Consider the following 26939-nt stretch of genomic DNA (forward strand, 5'->3'; position numbering starts at 1 on the left):
TAATCAAACCTTTTAACTTATTTTCCAATTATATTAGCCCCAGGATTAGATTAACACTAACTACCAGAGACAAACTCCTGCATTTGACAGACTGCATAGACTGAGAACAGTTCAAGAAGCGTACACATTTGGTGTCCTCTTATATTTGTATACATCTAGTCCTTGAAAGGAAGCTTGAAATCATTAACTATGATACACATGTACAGTGTTCTGCAATCTTAGTTAACAATAACCTGTTCGGCTTCAAAGCTACAATCTTGATTGGAACCTGTTTCAAAACAAGGTCATACACTGTAACTCTTTGACAATCTTTAAAACACAAACAGGTGTGCTTCCTTACTAGTTAAGTACCCAGTTTCAGGGAGTAATCAGTTGACTGATTTGGGTCATTACCCAAGAGAAGGTCTCTGTGTTACTTATTGCCAGATCTTTCTCCAGCCATCAGCTTTTAGCTCAGTTGTTGCTCACAGCAGGAGTTGACACTGCAGACACGGGTGGAGCGAAGGATGGACACGACTATAGTCTTTTTCTTGTGCATTAGCTGGCAGTGTGAATTGCTGGAAAATAGAAAGAGACAGTTAAAGGTGTCTGTCTGAGATAGGTGCTTGGTGTCGCAAGGAGGACTCCCCGGTGGCCACCCAGGATTGTAGTCTTCTCCCTTCCAGGTGTCTTCAGCTTTTGGAAAGTGATCCTGTTTCTTTCTGGTGGTCCAAAGTTGTTCCTTTTCTTGGAGGTGCTGGTGTGAACCGGTGAGATGGTGATCCATACTTACAAAGATTTAAGATGTCTAGCTAAAATGAGTCATCCTCTCTCACTATCCAATCAGGGAATGAGACATTAATTTTTGGGTTCTTGCACCTGGGACTTGAATTTTCCAGTGTCTGTGCAATACATCTTTTCACACCAGCTTGTGTAAGGCAAGTTAGGCTATAACTGTTGGTACCGCCATATTGTAATATAACTTGAACACCATAGCAATCTTCCCTTCCCTCTATATGATATTCATATTTTGGTATTCCAATACTGAATAAAAATACTTATCCCATCCCTAATTTAAAGTGAATTAAAACGAATAAAAAATAAATTGGCTTCCTTCCTTCTCCCCTTCCCAACTATCTGCCACTTGATCAAAGGAGGTTAACAATTTTTAACATGTGCATGACTGTTCATTGTGGCATGGCTTCAAACTGCCAATCAGATTACTCTTCAAGCTTGTTCATTGTTCTTTTTTTTTAGCATGCTGTGTATGTTAAAAAATCTCATACTATAATATCTCTTTAAAATAAGGGAAACAAAATCATTCATTTTGTTACTAGAGGAATGCTTTTATTCATAAATTGATATGCTAGCTCACACTTTCAGCATCTGTGCAAACTTGAGTTTGATTTTATTTAACTTCTCCTTTGAAATGGTCCATAATTAGATTACTCTATTAATTGAGGCTGTGAAAGATCAATTTAGCCTGTCTGCACAAATATTGTTGAAAACATCTTGTAATTTTAGTAATAAAGAAAATAATGATTTATGGAAGCTCAGTGTTTGTAAATATTAACACTGATTTTATCATGAGTTGTTTTGTTAGGGTAACAAGCCAGAAAGATTCTTAGTAGTGTTTTGAATAAAGCTGCTGTGGCTGGATTGCATTTGGCAAAGCAAAAGAGGAGGAGATCACATTGGTCAAGATGCAAAAGGAGTTTTAGCTTTGGGGACTGAGGAAAGGCAGGACTGTAAAGATGTTTTATGGAAGGATTTGAAGACAAGATGGATGTGCGTATGTGTGTGTGTTTTGAAAGTGCTGAGTGAAAGAACCCCCAGATTAGACTGAATGAAAGTAATAGTATTGTCTATTGTGATGAAGAAAGGAGAACACAGTACATAACGGTTTTGTCATAAAATTGCAGTGGGTTTAACTTTTTGTTGCTTGGGAATGTAGTGCACGTGCTTCACTTTCTTTACTAGGCTTAATAATTGGGGTTGTAGCTGTCTGGTAAACTTGCAAGCAATGACATGGAGAAAGACTTCTTTGGTAGGAATAGAGAGGAAAGGTTATCTTTTTGCCAGCGTTATAGAGGGAAAAATGATGGAACGTTGAAGCTTGGATGTGTAGGAGGAAGAAGAGATGATGTGTTTAACGCTAATGAGCATGTGGTACTGGTAAGGTGTTGATGAGTTTGGGAGGAAGATGCGATTCAGCATGCCAGGTCCTGTTACTGACACTTGGATTTAATCTCACCAAGTTCCTGTTGTCTGTGTAACTACTCTGTGGCAACCACTCCTCCAAATTTGCATCCTGGTTATCAGGCAAAGCATATTTTTACTGCATTCCGTCAAAATCAACTCAAGTATAGTGAAAGAGGCATGTGTCAGCCATGCTTATCTTTGTGTGAAATCTGAATCCAGGTTTATCAGAGTAGTTTGGAATATGGCAAAGAAATACTCGAGGAGGAGACGGGGATATATTTATTAAAGATACACCGTGGGAGGACGGAGAGAAGATATTTACTATAGTGTGTTACCAAATCTATTATAAACCAACCAAAGTAAAGTTGCCCCAAAGAACTGGGTTAAGAATCTTTGATAAACTGTGTTTCCAGCAGTAGTATTGTAATTTGTCATTCTCCTTCAAGAACTCCAAGTAAGAATGAGCATGGCAAGGTGAAGTTCAGGAAAAATGTACATTGTATTTCATCAGCAATTTCCCAGAGCCTGTAATTAACAATGGATGAAAAATCCATATGTGCATTGAACTTCAGATCTGCAGCACTTAGATAGTCAAAGCCATACTTTAACTCCCCCCTCCATTTTTGTTCTGATTTTTCAGTAGGCCATGCTGAGACAGATACTATGCTCAATGCATCAAATGAAAAGGATAGTAACCACTCTTCAGTGCCTTGTACTGGACCAAGGCAAAACAGGGCAGAGCCCTTTAACAACTATAGGAATATGCCATAGGAAAAAATTCATTAAACTATCCAGGGGAAGAGAAACTGATAATGAAGATGCAGCTGGAGACCAGAGAGAATGCAGGAAGATTATATTGAGACAACTCCTTTGTGTTCTCACCCTACTCATGGTTCCCCATGCATATGTTTCCTATTCCAATCGTCCTCATATTGTTAGGACCCCGCAGACCTCCGTGAGGTTGATGTGATAGAATATTTCTTCTGTTAAACCCACTGTGATTTTTCTTCTATACTGGGATTGTTATAAATTGTGTAATTTTGACAGATCAACAGAAAATGCTTTCATACATTCATTTCATACATTTCATACATTTCAACATTTCATGAAATGTTTTTATAACTGTCAAAACAGTGCAAGAATTATACCATTTTCTTGCTCCCACACTCTTCTTTATATGAGAATTAACATAAGTTAATAAAAATACCTGCTTAACTTATGTCCCACAACAGCTATGGCTAGCAGTGGATATCAGTTTTTCTTCTTTGAGGAGTGTCCTTGTGGGTGCTCCATTTTAGGTGTCTTGACTCCCTGCACTCGTAATTGTAGATTTGTAGTAGCAGTGCCCGGTTGGGTTGCACACACGCTGTAGCCATCTCGCACCACTCCGAGCGGTTACATAGTGGTGCTCAGCCAGCCATCCCCCCAGTTCCTTCTCAACCGTCTTTTGGCTTGAGTCGGCGCGATTAGCAGAGCCCTCTCTTACCTCTGATAAGATTTATAATAGATAGTGCATAGTGATAGTGTTAGGTTAGTTGTAATTAGTTTCGCTATCCCCTTGCCTTACCATAATGTGTTTAAAAATTTTAAAAAAAAAATTCCTTTACAATCCCTATCTACTTGTACCTCTCTAGCAGGTGTACAGCCTTAGCCTCAAACAGAGTTTATCCCTTTTTTTCTCTCTGAGACTGACTCTCATGCATGGTCGGCTCACCTGTCTTTAAATGGTGCCTGACTTGCAGACTCTCCGTACCAGTCTCTGACGGTCACACTCAGTGTCTGTTGCCTTGGCGAGACGCACATTACTCAAAAGTGCCCACACTGCAGAAAACTAACAGCTAGGACAAGAAAAGCCAGGGATCTCCAACTGAAGCTCTTCATGATGGGGATATCCCTCAGGCCAGCCTCTGACACAAAGTCCAGGTCACCCCCTGGCCAGTGATCGCCAGCGGCAGACTCTGACAGGAGTGTTTCACTTGAACAATGGCTGCCAAAGAGCCTACTCCTAGAAAGGCTACCAAAAGTGGTTGCAGACATCCCTGCACTGAGAATCGCCTAAAAGAAAGTGATCTCCAACTGAAAAATCTGCCCCGGTACTGACCGCTCCGAGAGCGCTGGACTGTGAGGCACTGTGAACTTTCGATGCTGACAGTTCCCAAAAAGCTAAAGACCCCATGCAGGCAAGCTCTAATGGAGGTTCGCACACTAAAGTGAAACCTTCCAGCTTGGCACCCAAAGAGCTGAAGAAGATCTTGGCACGAAGCAGTACAATGGCACCACCTGCTGTACCTATGCCTCACAGCTTCAACTCATGCTCCTGGGCTGTCCACCAAGCTGTATCTGGCACCGATCTTCATGGTTCTGCAGCAATTCATGAGGCATGCGGACCTGATAGTGACCTCAACACCTGAATCTCCTTTACTCGGCACTGAGGATACCCCATCCAGATCAGTACCAACCCAGCTGACTACTCCCTGCAGGTCAGCGCCCCCAATCTCCAGTGATGAGGAAGAGGAGGATGATGCAGTAATATATACTCCTCACCTCTCTTCATCCAAGCCAGGACCATCTCATCACCAACCATCTGCAGATATACGACGATGATATGATCACCTTTAGGCACCGTCCCCCATACTATTCCCACCTAACTGGTCATACTGGGATACATGGGCAATATATAGGGCTCAAAACTGCAGGCCCCCTAACCCGACTAGATCCAGAACATCCCTGTCCCCTTCGCTAACTGTCCCGGCACCCTCAGAAACACAAGAGGAAGACACTGAGGAACCTGATAACACAGTCGAACATGAGACTTTGTCACCTACTCACATCTCATCTTTGTCATCAGATGAACCATAATGCGACCACCACGGAGGATGATTTCAAATCCTTTCAGGACCTCTTCAAAAGGGTTGCTGAATCCCTGGACATTTTGTTGGCTCAGGTACCAGAAGCCCAATACAAGCTCACAGACATACTCCAGGCATCCCCATCGGCAAAGATAGCTCTTCCAATTAATGATGCAATCATGGAACCTGCAAAAATAATCTGGCAGACACTTGCTACAGTAATACCCTCATGTAAAAGATACGACAAAAAATGTTGTATGCCCGCAAAAAGGGATGAGTTCCTATTTACACACCCCGCACCAAACTCTTTAGTAGTAGAGGTGGTCAATCAAAGGGTGAAACACCACCACTCTCGAATGACCCCATACAATAAGAACTGGTAAAAGCGACACCTTTTCGGGCAGAAAGCTTACTCCTCTGCTATACTTCAGTTCCGCATAGCCAATTATGTGGCCCTGCTAGCCAAATATACACAAAATCTGTACTCCAAAATGTCAACTGTTATTGAAAATTTACCAGATGACAAAAAAGAACAGTGCAAACATTTCTGAAGGGTCTCTCATCACCAGGATGGCCCTCCAGGCCTTCCTTGACTCTGCAGACACGGCAGCACGATCCATCGCAGCATCTGTGGTCATGCGCCATGCATTGTGGCTCCACCTCTCCAGGCTCCCAAGGGAGTTCCAAGCAACAGTCAAGGACTTGCTCTTGGAGGGGCAAAAAGTATTTCCAGATAAAACCAATGTCTCATTACACACCCTAAAAGACTCAAGGGTGACCTTAAAAACCCTTGGGATTTACCTACCTGCAAACAAAAAGAAACAGAGGAGATTTTACAATCGGAGATTCCGGTCTATGCCATACTCTCAGCCCCAAAGACAGTACAATCTATGGTGTAAACAAAGACAGAACAGACACTGGCAGAACCAAGATCAGACTTGGATGTCTCAACAATCCACCTCTAGACAATCATTTTTGAAGCGTGGTCGAGGGCATGAGACCTCCACACTCTCCTACTCCAGAACCAGAAATGGTCCCCCGCCCATTCGGAGATGGTCTTTGACCATACTATCCAGTCTGGAACACCATCATGACAGACAAATTGGTTTTAGAGATTATCCAGAAGGGTAACTCCATCCCCTTTATTTCTGTCCCACCTACCCACCCACATTCCGCGTCCCTCTTCAGGGATACATCTCATGAGCACCTGTTACAACAGGAAATAAATGACTTCATACAATTAATTGCCGTGGAACCCATACCATCACAACACAAGGGGAGAGGTCTTTATTCACATTACTTTCTAATGCAGAAAAAGACTGGCAGGTGGAGACCCATCTTGGATTTAAGAAAATTCAGCAAATACATGAGAACACAACGTTTCAAAATGGTGATTCTAACCACAATAATTCCGGCATTAAAGAAGGGAGATTGGCTCTCAGCCCTTGACCTTCAGGACTCTTATTTTCATCTTACCATCCAACCGTCTCAAGATTCCTGAGGTTCACCCTAGGGAAACAGCATTTCCAATACAGAGTACTACCCTTCAGCCTATCCACTGCCCCAAGGGTTTTTTCCAAGGTTCTTGCTGTCATTGCAGTTCACCTACACAGTTACAGAGTAATGATATTTCCATACTTGGCCAACTGCCTCATACGAGCCAACATGGCAAGAAGCTATAAACACCACACAGAGCACGATAACCCTTTTCACAAACCTGGGGTTGCAAATAAATGTGCAGATGTCCACACTGGTTCCTGTCCAAAATTTGGAAGGCATAGGACCCTGTCTCAACTGTCTAACATCAACACTACCCCAACAGTGCATCCTCACCCTAGTCAGCCTAATTTCAAAAGTAAGGAATAGCCAACAAACATCCATCAAAGCACGTTTACAACTCTTGGGGCACATGCAGGCAACTATGTTTGTTGTCAAGCATGCCAGATTCCACATGAGATGCTTTCAGGCCTGTTTTGAACAGTGTATATATCTACAGACGCACACTCAACAGACGCCTCACAATGCCACGCAGAGTAAAAGACTCATTAACATGGTGGACAAAACCAAAGAGTGTCTGCTCAGGAGTCTCTTTCCGACAAAGAACTTCAACCATGACAATCACAAAAGTGGTTCTCTAAGAGGGTGGGGGGGGCACATCTACTCAACAATATGGTCAAGCGGAGTTCAACCTGCACGTAAACTTTTTGAACTAAGGAAAGTTCAAAATGGATGTGAGCGCTTTTGCCTTCTAATCAAGAACAATGCTATTAAGATCGTCATGGACAATATAGCATTTATGTTTTATATAAACTACGAATGGGGAGCATGATCATAACTCTGTATGTACAGAGGCACTATGCCTTTGGAATTGGTGCATCACCAACAACATACAGATATCAGCATCCTGTCTGCTGGGATGCCAGAATACAACAGTAGATGTACGAAGCAGGGATTTCTCAAAAACCCACAAGTGGGAGATGGATCCCGGAATTCTCAAATTCATATTCCAACTATGGGGGTTGCCCAACATAGTTCTATTTGCAACTCAGAACGCCAGTTGCCCACAATATTGCTCCAGAGCAGGATTGGGACACCACTCCCTAGCCGACGCTCTCCTCATAAAATAGGAGGCGTCACTGATGTATGCATTTTCTCCGACCCCACTCCTAAAATGAGTCATTCACAAGATTATGCAGGACAAATCCAGGGTCATTCTCATAGCGCAAACATGGTTCCCATACTTGCATCAAATGGCAGTGAAACTGCCTCAAACCCTTCTCTTAGTACCTCACCTTCTATCACAATATGCGGGACGTGTCCGTCACCCAAACCTTGCAGTACTGCACCTCGAGGCCTGGTTACTCCATGGCTGACTTGGGTCGAGAAGGCCTGTTTGGAGGAAGTAAAAGATACATTACTTAACAGTCAGAAACTAAGTACAAGTAAGACATATATTTATAAGTGGAAATGATTCTGCACCTGGTGCCAAGATAAACAGATTTTGCCACAATCATCCCCCCTAATGCAGATCCTGGACTATATACTAGGACTTAAAAAATTGGGGCTATCCACAAGCTCCATCAGAGTACACTTGGCTGCTATTATCTCCTTCCATGACAAGGTGGACGGGATCAGTATGTTTGCTCACCCGATGATTAAACGCTTCTTTAAAGGCATTGAATACACTTATCCCACAATAAGAAACCCTACACCCCGTGTGGGACTGCAGCCTTGTTCTATGTGGACTCATGGGAAATCTATTTGAACACCTTGCAACCTGCTTTTTGTTGCACTTAACCATGAAGGTGGCTTCCTCATTGCCATCACATCTGCCAGACGGGTGGGAGAATTAGGTGCCCTAATGGCACACCCACCTTATACAACATTCTTTAAAAATAAAGTAATCCTGTGATTGCATCCTCACTTCATACCCAAAGTCGCCTCCCCCTTTCATTTAAACCAACCTATTTACTTACCGGTATTTTTTCCTAAGCCACATGTGGATGGGAAAGAGTCCTCATTCCACACATTAGATGTTCGCAGAGCATTGAAAGAACAAAAACATTTAGAAAATCACCTAGACCAAACTATCTCAAAACAGAGAGTATCCAAATGGATATCAGGATACCAAAACAACGAAAAAGGGTGGAGTGACTGCAGCTCCAGTTCCTTCTCACAGCTGCGTTGTCTGGTTGGAACTTTCAGTGACCGTGTCTGTGACACATTTCACAAAGATCATATTTGTCATTAGTTTTACCAGTTTTATCTGCAGTTTTACTAGTTTGTCTTTCCTAGTTAATAGTTATAATGTTAGTTTTAAAATAGCTTTGGGTTTTTTTCCCTACACTGAACCTGTGTGTGGGTGCTGGACTATGCCCAGGACCCCGGGCTTGAAACTTTCTGCCTCATGCCCACCATTCTTTTTGATGAGCGACGACCATCAACGCTGTCTCTACTGCCTGGGAGAAGCTCACATCGTGGCTAGAAGTAGTATTTGCTAATCCTTTCTCAGACGAACCCGAGAAGGCTGAGACCTTCATCTCTGAAGAGCTGGCCATGAGACTGCACTTGGACTTAGGACGCAGGGAACCCCCTGCGTACATCAGCTTGATTCAGTGAGGAGCTTGCCTCCTGCTACTACATCCAATTCCAGTGCTGGTAGGATCACCGCCACTGACCGCAGAGTGGGGGGCCTAATCAGGAAGTTTGAAAGCACTCCCATAAGCGCGTGTCTACATCTTCATCTAAGTCCAAGAAAATGGACATTCCCTCCACTAGCTTGGGGATTGAGCTCATTCCAAGTGACACAGGCATGAGAAGAAGACGCAGAAACTATGGGAGCCGACTGTCCCGGGCATTGAACCACCGATACCGCCATCACTGGCACCCCACAAGGCATGAGAACTTCAGGGAAAGTCATTAGTGCCAGTACTGATGTCTAGGAAGGAAAGAGTGCCCCTCACACTTGGAAGATCCTGATCCATGGCTGAATCCCAAGAGGTCTTTGCCTTATCTGACCCAGTGTCCCCTCCTTTGTTGGGTCCCTCCCTTCCAGGGAGATCATATCTCCTCCATGGGATGCGCCTGCGGCAGGAGTGGGAAAACTATGGCCTGCGGGCCAGATCCGGCTTGCCAGCCGTTTTAATCCGGTCCACAAGCTCGCCCTGGAGAGTAGGGTCTGGTGCTTGCCCTGCTCTGGCACTTTAGCAATGGAGCAGGGTTGGGGGCCGCTCCATGCAGCTCCTGGAAGCAGAGGCATGGCCCTGCTCCAGCTCCTATGCATAGGGGCAGCCAGGACGCTCTGCTCTGCACATTGCACAGCCAGTGGGAGCTGCAGGGGTGGGGCCTGCGGACAGGGCAGCATGCAGAGCCACCTGGCTGTGCCTCCGCATAGGAGCCAGAAAAGGGACATGCCACTGCTTCTGGGAGCCACTTGAGGTAAGCACTGCCTGGAACCTTCACCCCACGCCCCAACTCCCTGCCCCAGCCCTGATCCTCCTTCTGCCCTCTGAACCCCTTGATCCCAGCCTGGAGCACACTCCTGCACGCCAGAGCCTGCACCCCTTCCTGCTCCCCAACACCTGCCCCAGCCCTGATCCCCCTCCCACCTGCCGAACTCCTTGGTCCAAGCCCAAAGTCCCCTCCTATACCCCAAACTTCTCATCCCCAGAGCCTGCACCCCCAGCCGGAACCCTCACCGCCCCTGCACCACACTCTCCCACCCCAGCGCCCCCTTCTGCACCCTGAACTCCTAATTTCTGGCCCCACCCTGGAGCCCACACCCTCAACCAGAGCCCTTGCCCCCTTCTGCACCTGAACCCCAATTTTGTGAGCATTCATGGCCCACCATACAATTTCTATTCCCAGATGTGGTCTTTGGGCCAAAAAGTTTGCCCACCACTGGCCCAGGATATAGGGTCTCTTGCCCTCCTCACAGGTACTATATTCAGTTCCATCAGCTCCAATGATGCCGCCACTAGAACCAGAGTCCGCCTTCTCCCCTTCTGATGAATCAGAACAGGAGAAGAACAACCTCTTCCATACTGCTCCTATACACCATCACTGAGACATGCACATCCGAGGGAACCCCCCACATCTTCCTCGGAACCACTGTTATCCTATGTCATGGGGCCCTCTGCAACCTCTGGTGGATCTGGTTTACTGACCATATTGGGGGCCCTGGGCACAGTATCCTCTCTTGGAACCTGCCTGATCTGCAAGAGAATCTCCTCCTGCTTCCCCCCCCAAAGGGATCTATCAAACAGGTTCATAAATCCCATAGCGGAGGAAGAATTTTACACCCTGGTCCTGGTGGTTCTACTGGAGCCGACTAGGGTTCCCATCCGCCTCACCGGATGAAACAGTAATTACATTATCTCCCTCCCCACCAGGTGACTTCCTAGAGTTCCAGGAGCTTCTAAGGAGAGTTGAGGGTGAATTACACATTCAAGACTCTGTGTAAGCTCCTGGATATCCTACACACCTCAGCACCTGCGAGAATATCGCTCCCAACTAACAATTCCGTATTGGTTCCAACCAGAGCGGGATGGCATACTCTAGCCACATGTTCTAGCCTAAAGGAACTGAGAAATGTTACTATGTCCCAACCAAGGGGTCAGAATTCCTCTTTTCTCACCTTGCTCTGAACTTGCGGATGGTTCAGACTGCTTCAGAGAGAACCAAGGAGCAACACCCTCCATCTACTGGGGGCAAGGAATGGAAGTACTTCAATCTTCTGGGGAGGAAAATCTTCCCTTCCTCCAGTTTGCAATTCTTGATTGGCAATTATCAAGCACTATAGGCTAAATATGCCCTAGTATAACCTGCTTCCAAACCCTTGTCAAGGAAGGGAAACTCATAGCTAGAACTGCTCTCCAGTCCACAATAGACACAGCTGATACCTCTTCTGGGGCCATGGCCACAGTTGTCACGATCATTAGGGAATCCTGGCTTCATGCTTATGGTTTTCCTAGGGAGATCCAGAACACCATCAAGTACCTCCCCTTTGAGAAATCCCATCTTTACAACCACAAGACAGATGAGTCTTTATATACATTGAAAGATTCTCTGGCTACCCTCTGCTGGTTGGGTATATGCACTCGTGCTCCAAATGGAAGTTACGCTGCCCATCATCCACACACAGGTACAGGTCTCCTCAGTTCTATCACCGGGGGCCTTACAAACCACCACAAAAATGCCATCTCGCCTCGCTGGCTTCCTCGTCTCAAACCCAGTCTGAGGCCAAGAAGTGTTTTTGATACAAGCTCAAGAGCCGCTAGCCACAGACCTAACACCTCGCGACCCCTCTCTCTTTTATCGCTTGTGGAGTGCAATACTAATGGACAGATGGGTGCTTAATGTCATCCGCCACGGCCATACAATCAAGTTTGTCACACTATCTCCTCCAAACCCTCCCTCCTCATCCCCCTTTGGGGACCGCTATCATGACAGTATTCTTGCCCAAGAAGTGAACTCCTTATTGCAGTGGGGAGCAATAGAGCACATTCCTCTAGAATTTCAAGGAACAGGGTTCTACTCCACTTAATTCCTGATTCTTCCCCCGCGCCCCCCCCCCCCCAGGCAGTTGGAGACCAATCACCAAACTCTGCCACTTCAATTGCTTCATCTGCAAACTCAAGTTTCACATGGTACCGCTGGCAGTTATAATTCCATTCCTAGAAAAAGGCATGTGGTTCACGGCTCTTGATATGAAGGACACTTACTTCCATGTTGATATTCATCCCACCCACAGACATTTTCTCAGATTTATGGTGTGTGCTGATTTCCAGTACTGAGTACTTTCCTTCGGAACAGTTCCTGCTCCCAGAGTCTTCACCAAAGTATTTTCCATAGTAGAAGCTCACATCAGGTGTTATGGTTTTCTTCTTTTTCCATACCCCGACAATTGGCTCCTGGCAGCCAAGCCCTGCTGGGAAGCCCTTGTATCAACCTCCAAACTACTCGACCTCCTCGCTTCACTTGGAGTCAGTGTCAACATAGAAAAATTGATCCTTAATACCCCGCAGTCACTAGACTTCATTGGGGCTACCATAAATTCTATCATGGCGCTGGCATACCTGCCCACAGACAGGTTTGGGGTGATGAACGCCAACATATCTCAAAAAGAAAACGAGTACTTGTGGCACTTTAGAGACTAACAAATTTATTTGAACATAAGCTTTCGTGAGCTACAGCTCACTTCATCGGATGCATTCGGTGGAAAATACAGTGGGGAGATTTATATGCATATACATATAATTCTCCCCACTGTATTTTCCACCGAATGCATCGGATGAAGTGAGCTGTAGCTCACGAAAGCTTATGCTCAAATAAATTTGTTAGTCTCTAAGGTGCCACAAGTACTCGTTTTCTTTTTGCGAATACAGACTAACACGGCTGCTACTCTGCAAATATCTCACATCATGAAGAACCTACATATACCATTCAGGACTTGCCTATCTCTTTTGGGCTACATGGCTTGCACCTACATGATCCCTTTTTGTAAGACTTCATTTTTGCTGCCTGCAGACGTGGCTCCAGTCTGTGCACTCACTGAACTGTCACTCTGTGGACCTCAGGCTGAGATTTCCGGCCAAGGTACTGTCATCCCTTCTGTCGTGGACAGACCCGCATCACATGCACCTGGGAGTTCCCTTTCTTTCCTTTTCTCAGAGCAGAATTATCACCAACATGACCCTGGTAGGCTGGGGAGCTTGTATGGACAACCGCACAGGGAAAGGCATGTGGATGCATTGTGAATCCAGGATGCACATCAATATCCTGAATCTTTGAGCAGTGCGAAAGGCATGCAAATCCTCTCTCCCACTCATTCACTCTCATCATGTCCTCATCTTGTCAGACACCACTGCCACGATTTTCTATATCAAGAAACAAGAGGGAAGGAAGATCCTCGGCTCTCTGCACAGAAGAGATCAATCTCTGCAAAGTTATAGTGACTGATACAAGATATATCACATAATTATATGAATTTAAGGCCAACTAGAATAGTTTATATTTTGGTAACAGCTGAGTAGTCCTGTCCTCCTTGTCAGTTCCCTTTAACAAAACAATGTTGATTCTTTATTCTTTTATTAAAAGATTTCATTATTCTGCTGTCCCCAGACTTTTACATATCACTCGTTGTTTTATAATGAAAACATCATCTTGCTCTGTGTAATAATGTTACATTGAAACAATAGGTTTTAGGAAAGATCTTGAATTATTTGTGAATATCAAGGTCAATTGTAGCTGCTTATTTTCTGGTATATCTGAATGCCTTTTAAATCACATGTTGCATGTTCAAAATTTGGCCGTTTAAAAGTTCACCAGTACCACTACCTCAAGATTACAGCATGTTAGTCTTATTTTAAAAACTTTTCATTGATTTCTATCGAAGTCGCATTGATTTTTTTTTAATTTGAATTGGTGTTTAAGACTTTGTATGGACTTGGTCTGTAACATTTGCTCTGATCTTTTTTCAGTTTATTTTCAGAATTGGCGTTTAAGATCCAACTTGACCAATGACAGCAACGCATCTTAAGTGGGGGAAGGGCGTTGTCTGACTTGCTGGGGAAAGGGGTATACCGCTTTAAGGGCAGGGGCATAAATGTTGCCTGAGGATGCTGACTCATCCTTCCCAGCTGACTGGAAGAGGATGGAGAGTCCGTAGGTGCAAGCAGGGCAGGGGAAGCCCCTTTTACCTGGACCAAGCAAAGCAGCACCCATCCTCTGACCCTTGAAAGTGGTAAAATACCAGATTTGGTCAGGATCTGCTGTAGGCACTCTGCTACCTACTCCTTTCTTGCGGGGGCTAGGAAAGAATTTTTCCCTCACCGCCAGGTTGGCCAAGGAAAAATGGGGAGATTATTTTCCCCACTGTGAGTTTGGGCAGGGCTTGTTTGTGGCGAGCTTGGAATCGACGTTAGACTATGATGTCACAACTCATTCTGTAAACGAGGGACAGATATCCAGTGCAGGTGCTCGTAGGGAAGGGAAACAGTGATCAGATAAATGGTTTGGTAAAGGATTTAAAGGAGGTGTTTGTTAAAGGGGCAGAAATGTGGAGGTTTGTGGCTTCTATGACTGGAACAGCAGGGAGACGCCCTTCCCCTCCTCCTTTATAGCCCATCTTACCCTTCATTCGAAGGGGTGGGGATGGTAGGTCCCAGCAGTGTGTTGGCTGGGGACCAGGTTGGAAAAAAAGGAGGGGACTGATGGAAGCCCCCCGGGTAGATATTGAAATGATCATGAAGTTACCTACACTGTACACTCTTTATCTGCCAGGTACTCCCAGACAGTTGTTGTTGTTAATGTTGCAGCCTCATTAAACCACATCCAGTGTCTCCTGGCCTTCTTTCAGTATAGTCAGACAATTGCCTATTTACTTTACCCTGAATTTAGTCTCATGATGATAGAAGCTAGTGTTCTGTGATTATGTGCTTGATCTGTGGCATACTCTTCCTCCAGCTATTAGAAACTGTCAAACTCATTCTGCATTTGTTGTTGCTTTCAGTTGTTCAGCCTGCATTATAAAAATATACAGGACTTCACAGGTGCCAGGTGACTCCTTATATACTGTATATGGTATAATAGTCATGGGCAGCAAGAACAACTCAGGATAGTCAGTCCATGCTAATTGCCATGTCTGGATTTTAATTTTAAAGATAAACATTAACCCAAATTTTGAGTTGCTTTAATTTTTGACTTTGAAAATGTCCATTTTAAGAGAAATTTTGCTTCACATTAGAAATGCATTATCACTAATAGGAATATAGGCTTAGATTTTCAGAGGAGCTTGAGCGAATTAGGTACCCAACTGTCACTGAATTTCAAGGGGGTGTTGGGTGCCTAAAGGCTTGTCTACATGATGGGGTAATGAATTGTATGGGAATGTGATTTCTAAAACGTACTAACATGTTGCTCATGAATTGATCCATGTCGATACTGCTAGAGTGCTTTAATGTGGTGTTTTGAAGTAGTACGTTAATGAACTGTAATGAACTTTTAGTGCACACCAGCAGGATCTACATTGACCTACTATGCATAACACATTATTGCGCTTTAGAAATCATACTCTTCTAGAGTGCATTACCCCACTGTATAGACAAGCCCTGACTCCCTTTCTCTTCTTTAAATAGCTCACCTTTATTGATTTAAGATAAAGTTGCTGAGTCACCAAACTGCAGCGAGAGAAATGACTGAAATTTGAATTCTTTCACCCCATTAATTCTCCATTGCCTTTGCAACTTAATTCTATTCATTGCTTGCTGTGCATTGCTTGCTTCCTGAAAATTTGATACCTTGTACAAAAGAATTGAACATGTGTATTATCATAGAATCATAGACTATGAGGATTGGAAGCGACCTCAGGAGGTCATCTAGTCCAACCCCCTGCTCAAAGCAGGACCAATCCCCATTTTTTTTGCGCCAGATCCTTGAATGGATCACTCAAGGATTGAACTCACAACCCTGGATTTAAGTAGGCCAATGCTCAAACCACTGAGCTATCCCTCTGTATGCTGCTGTTTGTTATAGCACCATTCTCTATTTAAAGTTGTGGATCAGCTTGCATAACTCCTGCTTTCAGTAACTTGTAACTTTCTGGAAAAAATATTATTTAGGGTTCTAGTTTCTTGGTCCCAGAATGAATTGTGTATGTGTGATATTTTGTGTGTGAAAATTGTTTGGACATTTTGTGGTATCCCAGAATGGAAGAGCTGTTTTTGTACCCCCCCCACCCCAATCTTGAGGTAATTTTCAAACAATTTAACTTTAAAACTTCTTTTAGACATTATCCCCAGTTACTGCAAGTTCCTATACTTAGTGAAGAAATTTGACTTGGAAATAGTGAAATTAATTTAAAAATTAGAAATAATGAAATTTGAAAACTGCATGCATAGACATGACTCCACCAGGGCTGCTAATCTCAAGATGACCAGATGCGGTGTTTCAGCTGTACACAGTGGGCTAAATTATGGCCAGGAGTAGGTGGATTCAACTCAGTTGATTTTAGTGGAATTATACCCTGCTGAAAAAGATGCCCAAATCCAGAGTGCTGCAGTCGGAAATATATACAGATTTATTTTCATGATTAGGTACTCAAATGTCTGTGTATATATATGTGTGAAAAATGTGAATTTTACATAATACTTGGAGCAAATGTAATACATTTATATAAGCCTGTAACAATTTCTGTAAACACAGATTTGAAGCTTCGGATATATGCAAATACTGTTGTGTGTCTTTCTAGAACTGGAGCCTCCCTGAAGATCAATGGGGGTTATATTGTTAATAAAATCCAGAGACACAAAAGCATAAATACACAAAAGGCTGGAGGAAAGTTGCAATTCCTATAAAAAAAACTATAATTAAATTTTGACTTCATATATTATAAAATCTTAAATGTAATTATTTTTCTTAGATTTAAAATTTCTTTTTAAACTAGGTATTGTTGTCATATTCAATTTATGTATTTGTAGGATTATGGAGTAATTTGTGTGTATTTTTAGTGGAAATCTGTCTAGTGTTCTTTTTAAAGTCCCTGCAGTTTCATATACACCCTGGAATAAAAAGCTTTACAAATATAAAATCAGCAGAAATCTTACCATTACTTTTTAATTGCACTGGAAACAGTTTTATGTTTTATAAAAATTGCTTTCTCATACAATATTTGCAATTCAGACTTCAGTATTGTACTTTTGACTGACAATATGAAAGTCTAGCCCGTTTTCATAGTCAAAGCCGAGAAAAATGCAGTATGTATGCATTAACAGTGAAAAATTTAGAGTTGAATTTTAATAATCAGCTACTTCTGGTATCATAATTTAAGAAATTTTAGGTGGCTATTCATCATATTGTTTTTAAAAAGATGTTAAAAATTGGCTTCATCTACAGCCTGTTTTTAATACTATTTTGAAGTTGCGTTGTTTCCCTGAGTCAGAATCCTCAGTGTTAATCACTACCATTAACATTTATTTCATGCAGCATTAAGTTTATAAAACTTAATCTTGTGATTAGATTAATGGATGTAAGAGGTTTTTTTAAAAATTGTGATGTTTACAATTACATTTTTAAAACACTAGGAGTTAAATCAGTGTCTTTTCTTAGTTAGACTGAAGTGTATTCCCTCAGTTCTTGTGTGAGGACCGAGTACTGTTTCCATGGAAACTCATGGAATAGTGTGTGTTTCTTCACTGCCCTTCCTCTTGCATTCTGATTTGCTTACATATCCATACACATAAGTATTCTTAATCGCATTCTCTTAAATGGTGGTTGAAAGGAAACAAGCATGTTGGAGAAAATTTTCAGATATACAGTTACTGATATTTTCTAGGTTTTTGATTGTAAATTAAAATAGAGGTTTAATAGTGCTATAAGTTGTTTTGGTTAAACAAAAATATTTCTGAAGTCATACTGTTGTTAGGAAACTAAAGTAAACCCCAGAATGTTCAGTGTTTTTACATCAGCTGTCGCTATAAATGCCATTTGGAAAAACATGTTTGCTTTGATATGACAGTGAATGTGTCTTCCCCCAGGAGATTTTTTTAAATATACCTCATTTTATAGGGAACATTTTGCCATTCAGTGTACACCAAGGTTAAATAAACATTAAAATTCCTGAAAGAAAAGCAGTGCTGTGATATTTTTTAGAAATGGCAGATTCCAGTGAAGAAATATGTGCTAAATTGGCTTATATCATTGTTATGCAGCTGTGTGTCAGCCTCACCCATCTTGTTTATGATATGAACTACAGGTTTGTTTTTTACGTGCATTGCAGGGCTCTAGATAAATCCAACTTTTTCTACTAAATGAATTACAAAATGGTCCCAGTTTGCTTCTGGAATTCTTTTTTATTAAAAAATTAATTTAAAAACCAAGTGCAGCACATCCTCTTGAGAATATTTTAACTGTTAGCTGGAGATGAGTTTCTGACTTGACTGAACAAAAGACAATCCCTTGTAATTTTGGGGTGTGTCTGTAAACCCTCGAGCAAAGTATGGGTACGAAATTTTTAAAGGGTTGAAATTGTGGCTGCAAATATTGTGTGTGTGGGGGAATGAATTTATATACAGGAAGAATCTTCACCTTTTCATCTGGCAGTGGCTACCAGAAGATGATGTCACCTTGAAGCTGATTGGTTGTTTCAGCACCTAGTGCAGGGAAGAGAGAGAAAGATGCCGGCACAAATCTCAGTGGTGGAGCTATGGTGTTTTCTGACAGTTTTGGATAGAATCTTTGATTGGTATTGAGAATCTATTGTGTGTGGCCATGTGAGGTATTGGGAGCATCCTAGTGTGAGGGGAATTAAGAGCTATCAGAGGAATGAGGCGGTTGATCTGCAAGCGGATCTGTGATTGTAAGTTTCAAGATCTGGGTGGAAGGAATAAGACGGAGTGTTCGTAGACACATTATGGGAGGATGTGTAGCAGAAAATGCATGTATGAGTAGAGGAAAAGGGAGCAGCATTGCTCTTGGATAGCCTGGAATGAACTGAAAATTGTATTCATTTTTGGGAAGACGATGGACAGGACACATTTAAACTGTGCAGAGAATTTTTCTTTTTGTGATGTTGAATATGTAGGATTCATTTTTGTGTTTAATATTATAATAATTGCGAATCCAAAGGCAGTATTGTATAAAATCTTGTGGTGTTAAAATGCTTTTTATTTTTCTTTGTCATCTGTTTCCCGTGCCATAGACAAAGGGCAAAATAATTAGTATTAATTTTTATTTGATCTTTTGGTAAATTTCTATGAAAAGTGCAGCAGAGCAATTTTTTTAAAAAAACCCTCTGTTCTCATAAGTAAATTTCTTTTATGTATCCTTTTGTAGATAAAAGCTTTGATGATGAGGAGTCAGTGGATGGAAATAGGCCATCGTCAGCTGCTTCAGCTTTCAAGGTTCCTGCACCTAAAAAACTCGGGAATCCTTCAAACAGTGCAAGAAAACCAGGTTCAGCTGGTGGGCCTAAGGTTGCAGGTAATATAAATCTACTCGCACTCTAATATGCTTTTCTTCCAATCCTGACATAGCAAGCACAAATCAAATAACTTTGGAGGATGATTGTTTATATACGATTAACAAAGCTTTATTAATGAGTTCTTGGTTTTGCTTATTCAATGGGTGCAGTACTTTAGCTGCTATATATGTGGATATGTAAGCATACAGTTAACACATAAACGGCTACAAATGTTTATCTGTCATAGAATGGGTGTCATAAATCAAATGAACATGTTGAAGGTGGAAATCAGATTGATGAAAGCTCTGAATAAATGTGTGGGTCTCTGTTAATTCCCAGGACAACCAATTATTTCAAAAAACATGTTTATAAAATCTGCAATAGATTTGTAGAATTCAAGTTGTAATGGAGGCCCACACTTTTTTCAAATGGTTGAAGAACCTTCATGTACCTCAACAAAACAGGGGTGTGTGTGTATCTAGTACACCTTTCGAGTTTTTTGCCTTCTTAAACTGGCTACAATAAATATGAAGTATATTGAAAAACAGAAAAAGCTGGGCAATATACGAAACTGTTTCCATGATTTATGTGTAATAGAAGTAAGCAGTACATAGCTTGTTCTTATTATGTATGGAAGTTAATCGTTTTGGTTAGAGAAATCTGTTTGTGATCTGTGGTATCAGACTCATTGTATGGAGTTCATTCCAATTCTATATCTAAGATGTAACCAGAAACATAATTATTACTTCTTTCACCATTTTATCTAAGAATAAAAGTGAATATTTACTGCTAGAAGGATGACAGTTGTCATATTTGCTGACTCATGTATTCAGCAAATGATATAGTTTGGGAAAACATTTATTTCCATTTCTCTTAGAAGTACCTGAAAATTAAAAGGATCTGATTTCAGCCTGCTGAGAGCGAAATTTTTGTAATATGCCAGTTTTTAGATATTAAAAGCTATGAATAACTAATTATTTTTAATAGTGTTCGTTTTTTTTTAGATAACCATCACTATTTTGTTTGCTAGAACCTGTCTGCAAGATTTTTTTCAATTATAGGTTGCTCATCTAACATTGTTAAATGTGAACTGCCCAGTGAAAACGAATTAGCACCGATATATGTATTGCGTGTACTCACCAACCAAGTTGTGGGGTTCATTAGCATACCAATAAGATACAACTAATGTATATATTTTCTCCCTTCCAATATAATCTTAGTACTTTCTTGTTCACTGAAGATATTCCCAAAAGGTGACAACATAAGTACTGGCATAACAGTCAATTTATGATGATGTCACAGTAAACCAGGAAGTACATAAACAAAAGGATTTCACACAACTTGTTTTATTTTTTAAAGTTGCTTAATATTTACTTTTTTTTTATGAATACCTTTATCATCCTGGTTCTTGTGGACATTTAGTATGGGTATCTAGACTTAATTAAAAAATTTAGTTTTGCTTTGTAGGTCCTTTTTATGATAAACTGATTTTTAAAAGGAACAGGTTTGTACATTAAGAGTATTGGACTTTTTTTTTCTTTTCAAATGTTACGCAGATGTGGTACTAGAATGAAGTTTTAAGATTCCAAATTACCTCTGTTACAAAGTAGGCAAAGTTCTTACCAAGCTTTTAAAATTATAATTCTATTAACTATAGCCACTCTACTGGTATAGTAAACAGTTAACCACTCTACTAAACTACTTAAAACTTCATCACACAAGAAATATTAACTATAAAATAAATTTTAAATTGCTGAAACTTTATTTTGCTTTCTTCCTTTTCCCGATTGACTGCCACACTTCAAAAAACAAGTTACAGGAAATTAGGCTGTACAAAAGTAATAGCACTAGTCTATCAAAATTGAGACATATCAAAAAATAAATGTAACAGTTACTTTGCTTTATATATTTGCCTTTCCTATTGGTCTTCTTTTTTCAGTTCTGGAAACAGTAAAGGTGTTTCTTCTCTCTCTTTCTGTATAGATTTAGCCAATTCATATACCTGTAGTCAAGGTTTTGAATATGTTTTAAAAAATATGTAGGCTGGCATATCTGATGGAATATCTTAGTCTTCTCTCAGAGAAAGATTATACAATTACTGGTTTCAGAGTAGCAGCCATGTTAGTCTGTATCCGCAAAAAGAAAAGGAAGACTTGTGGCACCTTAGAGACCAACAAATAAATTTGAGCATAAGCTTTCATGAGCTACTGCTCACTTCATGAATGAAGTGAGCTGTAGCTCACGAAAGCTTATGCTCAAATAAATTTGTTAGTCTCTAAGGTGCCACAAGTACTCCTTTTCTTTTTGATTTGGGTAGTAGATGGTTGCATTTGTGGCCCTGTGGTGGGGTATACAAAGCCCACGCTGGCCCAGGAATGGTTAGAGAGAGCTTGAGAGCTCCAGCTCGTATACCTGGAGAGGGCATAGTCAGGTTGAGGGAGGAACTCAAAAGAAAGAGTATATGACAATCTCCTGGGAGGAGAGGCTGTATAGGGAAGGGTGGGGAGTTGGGAGAAAGGTATAGCTGCAGGAGACAGGATTAGCTATGTAGTGAGCCCAGTGAAGGGGCAGTACTCAAAGGAAGTTTCTCTCAGGAGATTGAGTCACAGGGAAAAACTTTTTTGGTTTTGTTTTGGTTGTGTCTTGTTTACTATAATCAGGCTAAGGATTTCTTGTCACCTTGGTTATGTGAAAAGGAAGTGTTACCTCTAAAAGAATTAAATTAGCCCTGGTCTACACTACAGAATTAGATTGATGCAAGGCAGTTTACGTCAACCTACCTCTGTAAACGTCTACACTAATATGTTGCTCCCGCTAATGTAACTTAACCATTATGCCAACTTAATAACTTGACCTCCACAAGAGGCGTAGCACTTAGGTCAATGTAGTTAAATTCCATTACCTGTTTGCACTGCGTGGAGAGCTCACATAGCAACTGCCCAGGTGACCATGCCAGCTCCACGTAGCAAACGCCCTCCTACCTGGAGTACACAGAGGTGGTGGATCTCCTGGGTTTGTGGGGGAAAAAGACTGTGCAGGTATAGCTCTGATCCAGCAGTAGAAATGTCAATATCTATGAGCAGATCGCTCAGGACATGGGGAGAATGGCTACAACAGGGATATGCAGCAGTGCACGTGAAAATCAAAGAGCTGCAGCAGGTGTACCAGAAGGCAAAGGAGGCTAACAGTCATTCTGGAGTGGAGCTGAAAACATGTTGCTTCTACAAGAGACTACGTGCCATCCTTTGGGGAGGCCCAACTGCCAAGAGCCCTGTGGATACTTCGGGGGGGCCCCTGTAGTGCACAGTGACGAGGAGGTGTTGGATGAGGAAATGGAGGAGGAGTATGCGGAACAGGTGACTGGTGGATTCAGTGGTGTGGCAAGGCAGGAACTCTTTCTGATGCTGGAGCAGTCGAGCCAGTCCCTACCATACAGCACTGGCAAGCCTGATGTAGAGGAAGGAACTTCTGGTAAGCATGCAGTTTGCTTTGATATTGCAGTTCATTTACTACTTTTTAATCAGCGTAGAAGATGTAGTGAAATAATCAATAGAGGTAGAGTTGCTATCTGCTTCATTCTCCTATATAGTGAGGCAGAGGGGGTCCTGGAAAATAGTTTGTTTATGCGCACCAGGATGTCCCATGAATCCTCCATAGAGATCTCAAGGAAACTTTCCTGGAGGTAGTCTGCAATCCTCTGCTGAAGGTTTGTGGGGAGGGCTGTCTTATTTCTTCCATCATGAGAGGACATTTTCCCAAGCCAGTCAGTAATTACTTCAGCTAGCACCATTTCAGTACACAGGCTAGCAGCATATGGACCCGGTCTGCGGCCAGACGCATTCAGGGGGTGTTCCCTTTCAGGAGTTACCCTCAGGAGTGAGATACCAGCTAAAATCACCACCACCTGTGGAAAACGGTGCCAGGATTCAGTTCAGTTGCCCTATTCCAAATATGCTGGTGCCAGTGTGCTCCCCCACACTTACTGTCCCAAATCGCCCCCTTCTCCCTGAGCTGTACTCACTATGGCTGGAACTGCCACTGTACTCTATGAATCCGAAGTGCAAGTGAGACTGTAGTACTTGTAACTTTTGTGGATCAAGGGGAGTGAAAACACTCTTAATAGTACCTCTGTGCATTGTGTCTTTTTTAGCTGGAAATGTGGCTTTGAGGGGTCTTGCCATCCATACCAGTGGAGTGGCTCAGCCAGATAAGGAGGAAAAGAAAGAGAGTATGGGACGATATGTTCCAAGAGATCCTGCAAGCCTCTGCTGGGAGGAGCACCCTTCTGGACAGAATGGGAAAGGAGAGTGCGGAGAGGAGAAACGTGCTGCAAAAGGACAGATGCAACAAGACGTGACAGTGCTTCTCAAGACGGGACGGACATGCTGGAGACTCTTACAGACCTTCTGGTCTAAGTCACCTGATGTGGTCGTCTCCCACTGCAGCCTATCGATAACTGCATTCTGGGACCTCCCTACCCATCCCACCCACCCCATATGTTCCAGGGCTGCTGCAGTACTGCTACCCCTCCATCCTGAGGAAAGAGTACAGACAATCACAGCTGCACATACTCTGACCTGAGAGAGAGACTGTTGGTTTATTGTTTGAAATGAGAACGAATGTTCTTTCCCTTTCAAAGGTTCTTTTCCCTGTATTTATATAGTTTTATTCAATTACAATTGTTTTTGTTTGCATATGTTTGGAATAAAAGTTTATTTATGGAAAATTAATTCATCTTTATTAGTTGACAACATAAGGTGGCGGGGGCTAACATCATTAAAAGATAATAGGAATAGGTGCATTCACAATATTATGTTATCACACACACAGCACTTTTTACAAGGTTCGTACCAGGGTTCTAAAAAACAATGCCCAGCAGAGCACACTACAACAACAACACATTACTGTGGCTCACTATTGAAATAGTCTTTCAAAGCCTCCCTTAGCTTTATAGCTCCTTGTTGAGCTCTTCTTATAACCCTGATATCTGGCTGCTCAAAATCAGCAGCCAGGCATTCCACATCTGTGCTCCACCCTGGTGGAAACATTGCTTCAGTTATTATGACACACACAGCAGGCAGCTATAACCATGGGGATATTTTTTTCACTAAAGTCTAATTGCGTGAGTAGACAGTTCCAGTGCCCTTAAAAATGGCTAAAGGCACATTCAACAGCCATTCTGTACATGCTGAGCATGTAGTTGAAGCGTTCCTTGCTGCTGTCGAGGTGGCTGGTGTACGGCTTCGTGAGCCACGGGAATGAGGGGTAGGTTGGATCTCCAAGGATCACTATTGGTCTTTCGATATCTCCAATGGTAATCTGCCTGGAAAGAAAGTCTCTGCTTGCATCTTTCTGAATAGCCCTGTGTTTTTAAAAATCATGTGTAATGCACCATCCCTGACCATCCCACATTGGTGTTGGTAAAACATCTCTGGTGATCCACCAGTGCTTGCAGTACCATAGAAAAGTTGCTCTTTCTGTTGATGTACTCGTTGGCAAGGTTGTCTGATGCCAAAATAGGGATAAGCATGCCATCTATCGCCCCACCACAGTCCAGAAACCCCATTGCTGCAGAACCAATCAGAATGTACTACACTTTGCTAAGTGTTACAGTCCTTTGCAGCAAGACCCAATTAATGGGCCTGCACATTTGCATCACAACAATCCCCACAGTGGATTTCCCAACTCCAAATTGATTCCCGACTGATGGTTAGTAGTCTTGAGTGGCCAGCTTTCACACAGCGAATGCTTCTTCACCATGAGTGCAGCTCTCTTTTTGGTTTCTCTGTGCGGAGCTTGCCCCAACCCTCCGGCACACAGTTCCATTAATGTGTTCTTGCGCATCCACAAGTTCTGCAGCCACTACTCGTCATCCCAAACCTGCATAATGATGCGATCGCACCAGTCTGTGCTTGTTTCTCGGGCCCAGAACCAGTGCTCCACCATCTGCAACTGCTCCGAATGCCAACAACAACCTTTAATTGTTTCTTTCTACATCCGTCAGTAAGGCAGCCTGCAAGGCTTTGTCATATCCCTCGTGGCTTCTCTGGCAATTCTTAAAATGCTGAAGGACCAGGTGTGTTGTGTTTGTAACGGTCAACACACCACTGAAGAACAGTGCTGGATCTATGCTTCTCACAGGGATGGCAGATGCATGGGTTTGTGGGGCTTTTGAAAGGAGGTGCAAAACATTATGGGATGCAGATAATATTATGAGATGGAGAAAACAGCAACAGGGGCTGTTGAAACGATGTTCCTAGTCACCCTTGCGTGACTCATTTGCCCCCATGAGGCTTTGCAAATCCTTCTCAAAGCAGTCTATGCCAGATAGTGGCAAATTGCATAATGGGATAACTACCCATGTTGCACTGCTCTCTGCTTCGCTGCAAGTGCTGCTTGTGAGGACGCACACAACCGGCAAAAGGACCTTAGCATGGATATGCAAAAGCAATTTAATTATTGCAGTGGCTGTGTGTCGACGCAGCTTAGGGTGACTTATTTTGTAGTGTAGACTTGCCCTTAGTAATAGTAGAAGATTTAATCTGAGGATATGTGCAACTGTCTCCTTTTTCTTTATTCTTAGGGGACATGGAAAAAGAGCTAAATTTGTAAAACAATATCTGAGTAATAGCCATAGTCTCTTTTCTGCAGTCTGTCTCCCACAATTTTGAGACATATGAGCTGTTGCCCTCCTTTCTACAGTTTGTAATGTTCTAATGTAGCCCATGTCAGCCGCGCCGTCTCCTCCAGCTTGCCATCAAATCTTCTGCCTTGTGGCAGTAGTAAATGTTGGTTTGCTTTGCTCTTGACCACTTCTTTTGCCAGCTTACTTCTTTATTCATTTTTGCTTCTCATCCTCCTCTCCTGGGTGAGGTAATTAGCAGTGTGGGGGTTGTCAGCCCACTGATTCTGGCACGGCAACCCCTCCCTTTCAAGATTCTTCAGCCCATCCCCCTTCAGCATGGCTGAGCTCTCCTGCGAACACCAAGCTAAATCTAAGTGGTGGTCCATATGTGAGGCAGCATTCACCAGCTCTTCAGAAGGCAAACTATGTCCTATCTGTTCACAGAAGAGCCCTGCAGCAGCACTGGGATCCCACAGGACCCACTACAATAACAGTGGGAGCGGGTAAAATCTACTTGTTGCAGATGGGATAGAGTAGAAAAAATAGACTGAGGTAATTTGTGGGAAAACACTTTAAAACTTGTAATACTTAAATTCAGATGAGGGCTAGAAAGAGATTTTATGTCTTTTATAACAGGAGTTACAGTATTTTTTACATGGTTTAAACAAGATTTGTTTCATTTTTTAGTGGTAAAAATTGTGTCTGAATTCCGTGTGTGTGTGTGTAATTATATATATAAAATTAAAAAAACTCCTGGGGTTTTTTTTAGCAACCTCTAGCAAGAGCACTTGAGTTTTTATACCCGACCTGACTCTTGTCCCAACAA

The 26939-nt window shown here is 42.4% G+C and overlaps 3 protein-coding genes across 52 annotated transcripts in view; 2 read left to right on the forward strand and 1 right to left on the reverse strand.

Moving 5' to 3' along the window:
- CLASP2 (cytoplasmic linker associated protein 2) overlaps positions 1-26939 on the forward strand; it is a 274460-nt gene that overhangs the window by 74100 nt on the left and 173421 nt on the right. For 45 of the 50 annotated variants that reach the window (XM_043508830.1, XM_043508832.1, XM_038392148.2 and 42 more), the window contains one exon: positions 19362-19508. In XM_043508830.1, coding sequence (XP_043364765.1) covers positions 19362-19508 — 147 coding nt within the window. Of the gene's footprint in view, positions 1-18670; positions 18886-19361; positions 19509-26939 lie in introns of those variants that run through there. The other 5 variants (XM_038392186.2, XM_038392189.2, XM_038392190.2 and 2 more) reach the window with 2 other exon arrangements.
- Positions 1-26939, reverse strand: part of FBXL2 (F-box and leucine rich repeat protein 2) — a 463505-nt gene that overhangs the window by 34536 nt on the left and 402030 nt on the right. The gene's annotated exons all lie outside the window — the stretch shown is intronic.
- On the forward strand, positions 21726-24214 carry LOC122458909. Its single transcript, XM_043508851.1, has 2 exons — positions 21726-22959; positions 23639-24214. The coding sequence occupies exons 1-2, from the start codon at positions 22701-22703 to the stop codon at positions 24067-24069; spliced, it is 690 nt and encodes a 229-aa protein (XP_043364786.1). The 5' UTR covers positions 21726-22700; the 3' UTR covers positions 24070-24214.

The sequence above is a fragment of the Dermochelys coriacea genome, chromosome 2, assembly GCF_009764565.3.
Source record: "Dermochelys coriacea isolate rDerCor1 chromosome 2, rDerCor1.pri.v4, whole genome shotgun sequence".
Classification (NCBI taxonomy): Eukaryota; Metazoa; Chordata; order Testudines; family Dermochelyidae; genus Dermochelys; species Dermochelys coriacea.

Coding starts and splice junctions, on each gene's coding strand:
- LOC122458909 (XM_043508851.1), top strand. CDS start 22,701: ATGTTGCTTCTACAAGAGACTACGTGCCATCCTTTGGGGAGGCCCAAC. Junction 22,960..23,638: donor TGTAGAGGAAGGAACTTCTG/GTAAGCATGCAG, acceptor TGTCTTTTTTAG/CTGGAAATGTGGCTTTGAGG.